We start from the raw sequence: 15,181 nt of genomic DNA on the forward strand, positions 1-15,181 counted from the left end.
ATTTATTTATGTTTGTGTATGTATGTCTGTGTGACTATATGCCATATGTGTGCAGATGCCCTCAGAAGCCAGAAGAAGGTGCTGAATCACCTAGAACTGGAGTAGTTACAGGCCACTACTCTTGGGTCCTGGGAATCAAACTCAGGTCCTCTGGAAGAGCAGTGAGTGTTCTTAACCGCTAAGCCATTTCTTCAGCCCCAGGATTGGGTATTTTTAATGTGAACAACCAGACTGCTGCTATTCTGAAGAACTGACAGACTATAATCAGATGTGTTGTTACACTGAGTATACAGAAAATGTTTTAAGAACATATATTAGGAGGGAGCAGAGGCAAAAGAAAAAGCATGAACTGCAGTGCTATGGGACTGTGGCTTAGGGAGCAGCTAGCAAAGTAACTGGCCATGATGTAGTGAATGGGCAGGAAGGGTATAGATCTGAAGATTAAAAGGTAAGCAGGCCAAATTGTATGCCATATTGTATAGTTTGGATTGTCCTGTCATCACTGGGAACTTCCAAAAAGGATCTGAATGGAGTTCAGATATATTGAAATTCGTTTTATGATTAAGATTGACTGTAGTGTTTTATAGTAGAATGAAGTGAGACAATCTAAAAATGGTCAGTTCTTGATAATTGGCTAAAAAGAAGGTGAAGCCAGTACTTAAGCTGTATTTCAGTCTCAATTGCATGTGGAAAATACCTTCTCCTCATTCTTTTGGAGCAAGAACACATCCTACATGCTACACTAAAAAAGGAGTTCTCAGGGCTGCCAACCTTCCAGTAGAGGTTGAGTGGTAGTATATTTCTCCTACATAAAAAGAAAAAAGAATTATCAGGACTGCTGACTGAATGTAGGGGAAAAAGGCGAAAACCATGCCTAGTTTGAAGCTTGAGTGAGTGGCTGGCAAAGTACAACTGCAAGAGACAGGTAAGATAGATAAGAAAATAAGGGCAGTTTTGGAGTTTGAAGTCTTTGCAGGTTGAGTGATAAATTTTATCTTCAGAATCTTAAATGTTTTTTTAAAAGTTGTCTTCGGACATGTTGGCCTAGGTAAGTTTATTTTTAAATTACTGGAGTCCAGGGTTGGAGAGATGGCTCAGTGGGTAAAAGTGCTTGTTGCACAAGACTTATGACCCAAGTTCCATCCCTAGAACCCACTGTGGAAGGAGATTACCCCTCTCCAAAGCTGTCCTCTGATTTCTAACCACTCACTGTGGTGCATGCATACTTGGACTCTGTATTATACACACATACACAGTAGTAATAATAATAATAATAATAATAATGCTGTCTATTACCATCTGTTTGGTTTTCATACATGCAGATAACTTGGAATTTGAAAATGAATTTAAGCAAAATCCTATATTCGAGTGATAATATAAATGTACTGGCACATATTAAAAAGCAATAGCTGTTCTTGAGTTGGCTTCTAACACAGAGGAACTTTGAAGAAGTTAAATGATGCTAGTTTATATCATCAGATACTTCAAAGAAATAAAAATCATTCCAGTACTTTTCACTTATTTTTTTCATTCAATTCCTGGATTTGTAAAGGTGATTGGAAGTTAATTCTTCTGAAAGTGAAATATCTGTATTATGAATGCTATTGCAGATTCTTTTCTCTTTTTCTTTTTTTGTGACAGACTCTCATGTAATCCAGACTGGCTGAGGACCCATTAAGTACATACTTTCAGCTCAAGGTGTTGATCCAGGAGTTACATGGTACATTAGTGATTTTGCAGACTGCTTTGCCATGAGAGAGGAAGTCTGGAATAATTGCATCGTGTGGAACAACAGACCCATGCTTTAAGGCAGATGTGAATGACTTGGGTCCAAGATGGTGTTCCCTTAACATTAAAGTTTTTTATGGCCACATCTGAGATGTATTTCACTTTGTTTTGAGGAGAGAGACAAATTAATACTTGGCTTTCACATAAGAATTATAGTCTTGGGGAGGGTTTCACAAGTATTGTTTGTAATTGTTGGGGCCCCTAAAACAAGATTGATTCATTTAAAGGGTATAAGTAAGCAGTCTTTCTGGTTTAGGAGTACCAGTTAAGTTTAAATCAACTGTGTTGTCCTTGTTTTTAGAGAGATTGCTTGAGGGCTGTCAATCTAGGTTTTCTTATTTGATCACATCACCATCTACATGGCATTTATGTGTACCATGGCACTGAGGAAAATTTACAGGAGTGTTCTTTTCGTGAGATACAGAAACTGAAGTCATCCCTGCTGTTTTTTGTAGATTTGGTGATGGTGTTAGAAGAATAAAAATTGCTGTCAAAACTGTCTGTTAGAAGACAGCATACCTAGCAGTTGATTAAATTTAAGGCACTGGCAGCACTTTGGGAGAACTCTATTAGATATTTCTTAGAGAAGGGAGCTCCAGATATATTTTTTAAGAAAGTTACTGTTCTATACAGTTTGGAGAATCATCTATCATAGTCATACTTTTGGTTTTGAGTGAGTTTTATTAAATATATAGCAAGCAAAAGTAAACAAATAGCAAGAGATGGGTAGAAAGATGACTCAGAGGTTAAAAGCTCATATTGCCAAGGACCCAAGTTCAGTTACCAGCCCCCATATTGGGCAGCTTACAACCTCCTGTAACTCCAACTCAAGGGACTACCTGGCCTCTGAGGGCACCTGCACTTACATGTACACACTCAGTCCCCCACCCCTGACATGTACACATAATTTTAAAAAACCTGAAATCTTAATTAAAAAAAAGAATCATGAAGTCAGGTGCTCAAAACATCCAGCAGAAATTGACTGGAGTAATCCCTGTTGAGGCAGTCAATTTGAGTTCCAGATCAATTCTGGGCAGAGCAGAGTACCCCCTTGGGTCCTTGGGTGAGGCTTCCAAGTAAAAGAATAACAGCAGAAAGGTCACCAAATCAGGGACTTACAAGCATGTAACAGAAATCTACTGGGTAAGTGCTGTTGTGGTTGTCAGCTGGAATTCTAGGCAAGAGAGTCCCATGCAGAGCAGAATGCCCCCTCAGGTGAGACTTCCCAGTAAAGGAACAAATAGCAGCAGATAGAGATATCATTAGCTTGAGCCTTCATAAACATCCAGCAGAAACTACCTGAGAAAACTGAGGCCAATTTAATGATATTTTGCTGTCATTTAATAATTATTATTTTACTTTAGCTTGCTATATACTTAAGCTTAAAAACCAAAAGCGACTTTCAGATCATTCATCAGACCATACAAAACAATGATTTTTGCCAGCCATAGTGGCTGATGCTTATAATTCTAGCACTTGAAAAAGCTGAAACAGAAGGATCACAAGTTTAAGGCTAATTAGTGAGACTATATGTCTTAGGGGAAAAAAAGAGTAGAACTATTTTTTAAGATCATCAGGATCAGCATAGTTACTACATAATATTTCAAAACTTCTTTTTAGAACCTCTTTCAATTTAGAACAGGCTTAGGTGACAGATCGTATGATCATATAGTTCAGTTACCCATCTCACCAATGCCAATGATCTGTCTTAGCCCTGAACCTCAGAGTATGACCTCTGTCCTTCATATTTAGTTTATGCATTCTGCACTGTCCTTGTCTGTGCAGATTTACTTGATTATGGGGCTTTTAAGTATTGTTACAATAGCTCATTAATTTCTGTCCTTGCCAGGGTGTACTACAAAGTATTTGATACATAATAGTAGTTTATTAACTTTGAAAAATCTTCCTTTCTTCAATTTTGTGTTTATGTGTATGTGTTATGTATGTGTTGTGAGGGTATGGAAACCAGAGATCAAAGTTGAGGTCTTCCTCAGTCCCCTCCCCCAAATTTTTTGAGGCCATCTCTGTGAACCTGGAGTTTACCAGTTGGCTAGGCTGCTGGCCAATAAGCTCAATGAATCTGCCTGCCTGTCCCCTTTCCCTGCAAGCCCTGGGGTTATGGAGGCACACCCTGTCTGACTTATATGTGGGAGCTGGGGACCCATATTCAAGAGCTCATGCTGTGTACACACACACTTTACTACCATAGCCATCTCCTCAGCGCCCCCTTCAACTTTTCATTTAACATTATTAGGAGAGTTTTCATTCCTTCTTTTTTTGTTTGTTTAATGTTTAATTAACCGTGTGTGTATGTGTGTGTGTGTGTGTGTGTGTGTGTGTGTGTGTAATAAGACTTTTTTTTTTTCCTTAAACAGGTACTGCTTTGTATGTATATGAGGAAAATAAAGCTTAAAGAAATTGTCTTTTTGCTTAAGGTTAAGAACTTCATGACAGTCAGGAATTGTGGCTCATATCTATAAATCCAGCATCTGAGAGGTTAAAGCAGGAAGATTACATCAAGTTCAAGGGCAGCCTAAGCTTCAGAGTGGGACCCTGTCCCATAAGAAAAGAAAAGCAGTTTGGGAATTAGGATCCAGGTCCTGCTCTCTAAAATCATTCTTTATTTCTCTGTTTATACCATGTTGTATTACATAGTGAATATATTTAGATTTTGAATGTATTTGAAAGTCTTAACAACTCACTGTTATACTTTCATTAACATAGATAATTGTGTTTGCATCTAACATGAGATTATTTAAACATTGTTACCACTTGGAATTTTACCTGTGTAGAAGTTTTAGGGGCATGTTGTTTGGTATATATTTTTATTTTTTGCTATGATATGATACCTAGACTCTGACTTTTTTTTTTAATATATTGATTTCCAGTAGCATTAACCAATGTTAGCAATGGCATTAGTTATTGCTTCCTGGCCTTTTGGCTATGATCAGGCATAGTAACAATTGTATTAGTGTCCTGATGTGCTTTTCTTGATACCTAGAAAAAATTAGGTACAAATTTATGAGATTTTTTTTCCCCCAAAACTTAATGTATGTGAATATATATCATCTCAGTCTACTGCTTAATAGTTGTCGTTAATATCAGAGTGAGCACACGTAGATACTTGCAAAATAGAGCAAATGGAATGATATGAATGCCCAAGTCACGTTGTTGGTTAGCCTAAGACTTCTGATGTTTTGTTCTGTGAATTGAACCCAGGACCATATGCATACCAGGCAGGAACTCTGAGCTACAGCACCATTTCAAAAAATAGTTTTATTAGGAGGTCTGAAGGTTTCTGTAGCTCTCACTTGAAGATAATAGGGAATATTAGATTTCCAGACATTGGAACCAAATGTGGGTTTTAATTAATAGTTGTAGTGAATTGAGGGAGCCATTTAACGTCTTGAATTGTCTTCTATTAAATTCTTACCTGGTAGGTATTAGAGAAGGTGCATTCAGAACGCTTTACACAGGGGTGATTATCATCACATTATATTTTGTGATAATTCTAATGTTCAGTGGCTCTTAGAGTGCTAGGCACTGTATTTTTCTCTGTTATCACAATCTGAGTATGGGGATAGAGAGGTGAAATGGTATACCTCAAAAATGGATGAGCTGTGATTCAAATTTGGCAGTTAAGGAAGCCTAGTGCTCATCATATGATTACTGTTTATTGTGATATGTACTGCTAGAACAAGTTTTCTTAACAGTGGTTGACAGTGTTGACATTTTGGGTGTGATAATTCTGGAGGCCTCATTATGTTGCCCAGACTGGTCCTGGACTCCTGTATTCAGACCATTGTGCTGTCTTAGCTTTCTCAGTATCTGGGACTACAGATATGTGGTACCTCACCCAGCCAGATAATTTTGGTCTTGTGCAACATAGGACATTTACCAGAATCCCTCCTCTCTTCCCACTCTTAATACTCTCTGCTCTAGTGACCAAAAAAAAAAAAAAAAAAACCAAAAAAAGTCTGTGGACATTGCTAGGTATTCCCAGGAGAGAAAATATAACCCTAGTTGGAAACCACTGTCCTAGAATAGTGTGTTTGGAGCTGGGTGTGGTGGCGCACACTTTAATCCCAACACTGGGAAGGCAGAGGCAGGCGGATCTCTGTGAGTTCAAAACCAGCCTGGTCTACATAAGTGAGTTTCAGGAAAGCTGGGGCTATGGGAGGTCCTGTCTTAAAAAGACCAAGAAAAAAAGAATAGAATGTTTGGGTTGGGGAAGACGCTAGCGGAAAATACACACTTGGAATGTCTCAAAACTCAAGATGTGATTTGAAAGTCACTGTTAAGTGCTAGTTATTCTTTCCCAGAAAAAAAAAAAAAGCATATAGTAATTTACAAAGGAGAGTCAAGCATAGAGTAAGGTAAACTCAGGAACGAAGAACCAAGGATCAAGGCACAAATCATAGGGTGTTGATTTGATGTAAGTCAACTCCTGAAACTAATAATATGCTTTCACTGCAGGCAACTGGGAAATAATGAAGAAGCAGTAGAACTGGGTTGTGTGTGTTGTCCATTTCACCGTTTTCATTTGCCAGGCCTTAGTGCCCTAGAATGTGTCTTTTATTATTTTATTTAATGGTAACATAAAGGGAAAACACTACGTTATTTTTTTCTAAGAAAATAATTTCTTTCAGGTTGCCGAGGAGCCCAAGTAGAAGAAATCTGGAGCTTAGAGCCGGAGAACTTTGAAAAGTTAAAGTAAGTGGTTTTAGTTGTGTTAACTGTATCTCAGCAGACTTTTAAAAGATGCTAAGATTGGTCTATTTCTTTTACTTGAATGATCATAGATTGAATACATTTTTAAGCTTTTTTTTCAGTCCTGTGAGGTAAGTTTTATTTTGACTTGCTAGCCAAGGTACATAGCACACAGGACATGCAAACCTAGCTATAATTTCATAACCATGAAGTACTGACCATTGAGTTTTCACAGAATTTGTTTATAGTTCAGTAGTGTTAGATGGTAGAATACATTTTATCATCAAAAGCATGAGTAATAGGTCATAAAAGCATTTTTAATAGGTAATATATAATAATAATTGAGAACTTGTTTATACATTATCACATTGCTTTCTGGAAAAGTTAAAAGTTCAAGTTCCAGATGTTGATGTTGGGAAGCATCTTCCCCTTTGACCAAATCTTTCTGATCAGAATTGTCTCTCAGAGCTGAAGTAAGATTGAGGCAGGAAGAATGCTAGTTCCAGGCCAGTCTGGGATGGATACATAGATAGTTCCAGGCCAGCCTGCCCTATGTAGTGAGGTTATGTCTCAGAAAACAAGCAAACAGCAAAATAGCAACAAAGCAAAGCAAAATCACTTCCCTTTGACTTTCATACTCTCAAGCATTGACTCTGAAGCTGCAAATGGAGGACTAGAGTTTTTGTTTTGTTTTTAGAGTCTTAGAATGAGGACAAGGACTAGGTTTCTAAAAATATTTTATTATTTTTATTATTTTATGTGTATGAGTGTATTGTCTGCATGTATGTAAGTATACCTCTGTAGTGCAATACCTGCGGAGGCTAGAAGGTGTTGGATCCCCTGGAACTGGAGTTAAGAACCAGTGTTATCCACCATGTGAGTGATGGAAACTGAACCTGGGTCCTCTGCAAGATAAGCCAGTGCTCTTAATTGCTGAGCCATCTCTCTGGCCCCCAGGAATAGGTTTTTAAAGGAGAAAAATGGCAGCCAGGCCTGATGACTCATTATTTGTAATCTTAGAATTTGGGAGACTGAGTGAGGCAAGAGGATTGTCATGAGTTTGAAGCCAGCCTGATCTTATAGTGAGTTCCAGATTTACCTGGGCTGCTGCAGACCGTGTGCGTGTGTGTGTGTGCGCGCGCGCGCGCGCGCGCATGTGTGTGTGTGTTTTGAGACAGGGTCTCTCTGTAGCCCTGGAACTTGCAGGCCTGGAACTTGCTTTGGAGACCGGGCTGGCCTTGATCTCACAGAGGTCCGCCTGCCTCCTAATAGTAAGAAAAAGATGCTTCCTCCCTCCTTCATCTTCCCCACAGAAACAGCAGTGATTGCAGATTAAATAAGAGACTTATTCTGGTTGAAATCAGGAAAGGTAAAGGTGCATCATTTGAACTGTATTTTAAAAGATAGCAAAGAATTATTTGAGAGGAAGGAAGCTGTGAAAGAAATCCTAAAGTGATGACTTACTGTTCCTTATGCATCAACAGTGTCATTAAGAAGGTTAATAGCTTGGGGCTAAAGAGATGGATAAGTGGTTAAGAGCACTTACTACTCTTTCAGGAGACCCAGGTTCTGTTCCCAGTACCCACATGGTGGCTAACACCTGTCCTTAACTCCAGCTCAAAAGAATCTGATGCCCTCTTCTGGTGTACTTAATTTACGTGCAGGCAAAACACTCATGCACATAAAAAAAGTAAAAATAATTTTTTAAAACGATTGCAAATGACTTAATTATGTATGAGACGACAGTGGCCATTGATACTATAGTTTGAAGAATATGTATAAATTAATTGTATGGAGGTGACTTCCTAGATTTAATAATGTGCCTGTGGTCAGCTGTTTTTATGTGAATACTCCCTCCCCAGCTTTCTTTCTACTTATTGGAATTTGATATAAGTTAATAGCTTCTAGTTTTGCTATGTTTTTCACTTTCCATTTTGTTATTGTTTTTATTTTTGAGGCAGGGCCTCATGTAGCACAGGCAGGTCTCAGCTTGTGACCTTTTCGCCTCTACTGCCCAAAGTGCTGGTTATATTACACTCTTGTCTTTCTCACTCTCTCTTTCACTTGCTCTTTCTCTCTTTTCTTTTTTTTTAAGAGGTGCTTCCCGTATCCTCAGCTACCCTGGAACTTGCTGTGTAGACTAGGCTGGTCTTAATCTCACTGAGATCTGCTAGCCTCCACCTCCTGAGTGCCAGGATTAAAAGTGTGCGCCATCATGCTTGGCTTGCTCGCTCCCTCCCTCCCTTCCTCCCTCCCACCTGGAACTTATTATTTAGGCCAAGCTAGCCTCATGGCCTCTCTTGGGCTGTAGGCTACCACACCTGGCCCCATTTTCTCAATTTTTTAAAATGAGATGATATAAGGTAAAAATGAATAGTCCACAGATTTGAGAATAAACTTTTTATTTATATAATTCTATTTTAACTAATGTAGCTTTTAGTTTTATTAGCTTACACACACACATATATGAATGTATTGCTTGCATGTGTGTAAGTACCTGTGTCTTATAATGCCCTCAGAGGTCAGAAGAAGGCATTGGATCCCCTAGAACTGAAGTTATGGATGATTGTTAGCTGCCATGTGGGTACTGGGAATCGAGCCCAAGTCCCCTTCAAGAGCAGCTCATGCTCTTAATAGCTGAGCCAATTTGCATTGTTTTTATTCAATAGCTGACTACATTTTGACATATTGATGGTGTATATAAAAGAGCCTGGGCTAATATATATATATATATATTTTCTTGTAGGCCAGTTCATGGATTAATTTTTCTTTTCAAGTGGCAGCCAGGAGAAGAACCTGCAGGGTCTGTGGTTCAGGACTCCAGACTTGACACAATATTTTTTGCAAAGCAGGTATGGTCTATGGATACTCTGAACAATCAGAAGAGCCAAGGGACCCTAGTCTATGTGTGTGCTTCTAGTTTAGTGCTTTGTTTCCTTGTCCTTGGGGGGACCCTTTACATATTTAAAATGATTGCCCAAGTATGAGATTATCTTAGTATTTAATGTATCAGGCATTGAAACTGAAACACAGAATAATTATTAGTTGAATAAAAATTAGCAATAAATTGTTAGGTGTTAATGGATATAGTTTTTGTGTATGTCTGGACAAACCCAGGACTAGAATTTAGATTCCTACCACATATATAAAAAGCTGGATGGGTATGATGACACTCCTGTAATCCTAGGACTTAGAAATTGAGATAGGGTGTCCCCAGTGCAAGCTGGCCAAATCAGCAAGCTCCTTGTCTAGGGAGAGACCCTGCCTTAGTACATAAAGTGGAGAGATTGAGGAAGGCATTCAGCATCAGCCTTAGCTTCTACATGCAGAAATACCTACACACACGCACATTCACACATATGTGCACTTGGACATGTGAGCACACATGAATACTATGCACACATACACATATAAAAAGTTAAAATCCTATTTTTGTATGATACGGTTATAAAGATTAAATGTATAGTATTAGTATTTATACATTTCATTGCATCAACTTAAAGAAGTAACACTGGCTATCTTGGGCTAATTATATGCTCTAATTGGTGGTTTGTTTGAATATATTATAGATTAATGAAATCTGAAGCCTGGAAGTGTAGCTTGTTTCCAGACACTGTGTGTGTGTGTGTGTGTGTGTGTGTGTGTGTGTTTATATATGAGAGCGCGTGTGTGTGTATGTTTATGAATGAGAGCTTGAGGTTTTTATGCCAGCTAAGCCAGTTACATCCTAGTACTTGCAATTTACATATAAGGATCTAGGAATGGCATTTCAGTAATGCTTCTCTCCCAGACATTGTTGTCATATTGCTGATGAGAAAGCTCAGGCATGACCTACTTCCTTTCTGTTTGTCTGAGTACATCTCTTCAGACTTTTTGGTAAGAGTAATTGAGTAGTTATAAAGACTCATGGATTTCACCAAAAGTTCTTACATTAACCAGCTATGATTTACTAGAGCAAAAGTATATTGATCAGAACCTATATAGGGAAGAATAGAGTGAGGCAAATTGAGGAGTTGAATTCAGTTGTATTCTTCCAGTGGTGTCATACATGGTATTTCCAGGCAGTGCTTTTTGATGGTATGCAGAGTATTACCTTCTAGGAAAACCTCAACTGATTCTTAGGGATAAAATTTTTATTTGGCTTCATTGACTTGACTGGTCATCCACAAAGATAAGCTGTCTTCTGCCCTTCAGGAGGCAGAACTGATATGCTGACCCAAAGCCTAAACTCTAAGACAGATTGTTACAACAAGGCTCCTAGGAATCAGGGAGCCAGACATCTTGGGGTGAAGTAATTTGCTATAAAAATAAAGAAGATTTTGACCTTTTTGCGGAATTCTGGGAAAGCTGTTCTGAGTAAATAGTTTACTTAAATCTGTAGGTTAAGTAGGTATTAACTAGGGGCAAGAGGGTTGAGGATCATTCCAGATGAGTAACCACTTTCTTGCAAAAGGAAGGAAGATGCAAAAGATATTAGAGAAGGCCCGTGTAGCTGACTGTGGAGAGACAGGCAGTAGGGAGATGGCATGAAGTACAAAGCTGAAAAGGTGTAAGGTCACCAGGTCAGGTCAGAAACAAGTTTAGAGAAACAATGGACTATCAGTAAGTAGAGTTTTTTGTTTTGTTATTTTCTAATTCATGTGTAGATTATTCTAATTCATTTATTTTGTGTGCTATATGATATCAGTTGCATGGACATGATGTAGTTTATTTAGTTTTCTGTAGATTGTCATTTGGACTTTTTTATACATTTTTTCTCCTATTTGTGCTTTCCCGTATGTATCTCTAGAAGTAGAATGATTACTTCATGTAATTAATAAATTAGTTAATAAATGTGCAACTTTAGGAGGAAATATTAAAATGTTTCCTGAAGTAGCAGCTCTAAATTACATTCCTCCTAGCAGAGTGTAAGAATTGAAAGCCAGGGGCTAAGCTGGTAAAGTATTTGCTGCCGAGCCCCATGACATGAGTTTGATCTCTGGAAGCAGAGACCCAACTCCCTCAAATTGTCCTTGACCCCCACTATGGCACACACACACCCTCCCCTACCCCAAATAAAAAAGTACTCACACTCACTGAGCCATCTCCCCAGCCCTTTAAAATCTCATTTTCCCCTTAAGAAGCCATAGTTTGAGACTGGAGAGATGGCTCAGCAGGTAAGTGCACTGGCTGCTCTTGGGAAGGACCCAAGTGACTAACAACTGTATGTAAGTCCAGTTCCAGGGGATCTGATGCCCTCTTCTGGCCTCCACTGAGATTTCATGCACAGGTCCACTTGCATACATGCAGGCAAAACACGTATAATTAAAATAAATAAAATTCAAAACAAAAGTTGGAGCTACAGCAATAATTTTTATTGTAATTGTTTTGTGATATGAGTTAAAAAGTTCTTTTAAATATATATGTACGTGATATAAATATATCAAGCTTTATATACTTTACATACATAAAATGATTATCACAAGGACAAGGGCCGTATCTCCCTTGTTTATCATATGCCCAGAAGTTATCACAAATTCTGGCCCATAGTGATACTCTGAATATTACTTGATTGAGTAAGTGACTGTGTACTTTAAAAATTTTTTTTAAATTCTGTGTGATGTATAGTATAACCACTTGGTGGCAGTAAACTCAATTTAAAACGCAAGGTATTTCTATGCCCCTGCATACTTTAATTACTGTGCTTCACATACATGCAAAAGATTACATCATAGTATAAATTAGTACTGGTTCTCAGAGAAATATTGAGTTATTTTTCTTTCTCATCTCACCAAAAACAATGTACATTGATGAATCTCAGATTTGGATTCTTTAAAGGATCATATATGTTAGCTGTCTTAAAATATGTCATGATTTTGAAACAATGTGTGAATAAACATAAAATTAACTTGTAACTTTACTTTTGCCTCCCCTGTCCTCAGATGATATCACCCAGATAATTTTGGCTTTAAAGAGCATTAAAAGTTAGGAAGTTTTAGCAACTGCCTTTAATGGTCTCTTTGGTCATTAAAACTTTTCATCCATTTGGGTCTAGGCCTATAATCTCAGCTACTTTGGAGACTGACGTAGGATATTGCAAGTTCAAGGCCTGCCTGGGATGTAGAGTGAGTTCAAAATCAGTGTCAATAATTTAACGAGACCCTGTCTCAAAAGGAGTTAGGGATATAGCTCAATGGTAGAGTACTTGGCTAGCACATGCAAAACCTTGGATTCATTCCCCAGTACCACACAAACAAAAACAGTTGTTCATCCAATTTACAAAATAACCAATTAAGATAAAAATACTCAGAGAAAAAAACAATGTCAATAGGGTTCTAGATCTCCTGTTAATGTTCCCTAATTTATCAATTACAAGTGGTTTTGAATATAAACTGAGGGAAAATGATTAGAATTTTTTTTTCTGAAACAGGCAGGCTCAAAATAATTTACCAATATATAAAATAATAAATTATTAACATTATTGGAGAAATGCGTTATAAAATGATTTAAAATTACAGTCTGGTCATAAAAATAATATGGTAGAACTAAGTTCTGTATGTATTAAGTGTATTTTATAGGTATTTCACTTTTTAAAAAGAGATTTATTTTTATTTGTGTTTCTGTGTGAGTACATGCCACATGTGTGGGGGGTTTCAGAGGCCAGAAAAGAGTGTTAGAGCCCCTGGAGTTGGAGCTATAGGGGGTGTGAGCTACCAGACGTGGGTGCTGGGAACCAAACTCGGGTCCTCTGGAAGAGCCACAAGTGCTTTTAATAGCAGAGTCATCTCTTCAGCCCCAAAGCTATATTTTTAAAAGTCACCTTTGTAACTCACTATGCTGGTGTTTTCATACTGTTTGTGAAATTCTTTCCAGGTCTGTGATCTTAACATTTTAGGTACTATAAGGAGTGTGGAAGAAACCATTTTCTATAGATATTTATAATCTTATTGGATAAACCCACACATATATACAGAGCCAGCTTAGCATGGTAGCCACTGTACAAATTCTAGAATTAGACTGGCTGTGACCCTTGGGAAGAAACCTAACCTCTTTGTGCCTCAGCTTCTAGAAAGTAAGAATATTAAGAATATTACTGTCATAGTTGAGAAGATTAAAATAATTAGTATATATATGAAGTGCTGAGAAAACTATCTGCATATAGTAGATGCTAAATGTTTTCTCTGGCTAGAAGATAAGATCCATGTCATTTGTTGAACATTTAACAGTAAGATGACCACAAGTGTGACTTATGATTGAGTAGAAAGAATATGTGTACAAATACACACTCTTGGGGATTCAAATAAAGTTTGAAATGAGTTGTTGCAGGATTTCTCTAAAAGCCAACCAGATGAATTAAAGCTTGTGCCTGATACTGAAATATGGGTTTAACTGAACAAGTTTAGGAGGAAGGGAATAAGAGGGAAGGACAAGTTCTTTTGTTCTGATCAGCTGTACTTTAGTTTAGGATGGTTGGTCTTATTACCTAATTGGACTGGTTTTCACTCTTAAGGATTATTAGGCTTCTTTGACTGTCTAGAATCTTTTAAGAATTTTTGCAAATTCCTGAAAATAGACCAGAATGGGAATTAAATGTTATTAAATGCTTATGCCAATACTACATGAACTAGAGTTTGAAAACTATTTTTATTTTGGGAGTTATTGTTACTAGTTAATTTTTAAAAAACAAATTATTATTGGGGCTGGAGAGAGAGCTCAGTGGTTAAGAGCACTGACTGCTCTTGCAGAGGACCCAGATTCGATTCCCAGCACCCACATGGAGGCTAACAACCGTCTCTAACTCCAGTTCTGGGGGAATCCTTTGCTTTCTTCTGACCTCTGCGGGCATACACACATGCAAGCAATATACTCATACACATAAAAAATTAAAAAATAATAAAATATTTTTAAAAAACAAATTGATAGTTGTCTTCTTAATAGTTTTCTTTTTCATATTTTATTTTATAGGTAATTAATAATGCTTGTGCCACTCAGGCTATTGTAAGTGTATTACTGAACTGTACCCATCAAGATGTCCATTTAGGAGAGACTTTATCAGAATTTAAAGAATTTTCACAAAGTTTTGATGCTGCTGTGAGTACAATCTTCTTCTTAATCCTAAAATGACCCACTTGTGATAGTTCTTACTATAACAGGCTACTTGTAAAAATTATTTTAGATGAAAGGGTTGGCATTGAGCAATTCGGATGTGATTCGACAAGTGCACAATAGTTTTGCCAGGTAAGGAGATTGTTGTGTTCTTTTCTTTGTTTTTGTTTTGTTTTGCTTTTTTTTGGCTTTCACTATTTTTTCTTTATTGTAGACAGCAAATGTTTGAGTTTGATGCAAAGACAGCAGCTAAAGAAGAAGACGCTTTTCACTTTGTCAGTTATGTTCCAGTTAATGGAAGGCTGTATGAATTAGATGGATTAAGAGAAGGACCAATTGATTTAGGTAATTTGCTTCCTGTTCTGGTATTTTCACTCTGGACAAGGGAAAAAGGATTTAATATTTGCCTTCATGTTAGCCAGAGTTGACATACTTAAAATTTGAAAGTGAAAGCTACTTTGAAGTAGTATAATAGGATGGCCTTAAGCTTTAATGCAACTAAATAATATATAGGAAGGACATGTTGCCTGCTCTTGTTTAGTTGGGGTCTATAGGTTTTGTCTAAGGGGGGAAAAATATATATAAATATATATATATA

General features: G+C 37.5%; 1 protein-coding gene and 1 non-coding gene across 11 annotated transcripts in view; both read left to right on the forward strand.

Annotated features, from left to right (window-relative positions):
* Positions 1 to 15,181, forward strand: part of Uchl5 (ubiquitin C-terminal hydrolase L5) — a 42,207-nt gene that overhangs the window by 2,003 nt on the left and 25,023 nt on the right. For 7 of the 10 annotated variants that reach the window (XR_607381.3, XR_607382.3, XM_008836218.3 and 4 more), the window contains exons 2-6: positions 6,438 to 6,501; positions 9,245 to 9,350; positions 14,443 to 14,568; positions 14,654 to 14,715; positions 14,798 to 14,928. Coding sequence is in view for 7 of the 10 variants with exons in the window: in XM_008836218.3 (XP_008834440.1) it covers positions 6,438 to 6,501; positions 9,245 to 9,350; positions 14,443 to 14,568; positions 14,654 to 14,715; positions 14,798 to 14,928 (489 nt within the window). In the remaining 3 variants the exon portion in view is untranslated. Of the gene's footprint in view, positions 1 to 676; positions 926 to 1,641; positions 1,721 to 4,223; positions 4,386 to 6,437; positions 6,502 to 9,244; positions 9,351 to 14,442; positions 14,569 to 14,653; positions 14,716 to 14,797; positions 14,929 to 15,181 lie in introns of those variants that run through there. The other 3 variants (XR_003850000.1, XM_029564952.1, XM_029564951.1) reach the window with 2 other exon arrangements.
* On the forward strand, positions 681 to 813 carry LOC115070902. The gene has a single exon (XR_003850002.1). It is a non-coding gene; the product is annotated as a small nucleolar RNA U109 (small nucleolar RNA).

Source organism: Nannospalax galili, unplaced genomic scaffold (assembly GCF_000622305.1).
Source record: "Nannospalax galili isolate Female #2095 unplaced genomic scaffold, S.galili_v1.0 scaffold1017, whole genome shotgun sequence".
Lineage (NCBI taxonomy): Eukaryota > Metazoa > Chordata > Mammalia > Rodentia > Spalacidae > Nannospalax > Nannospalax galili.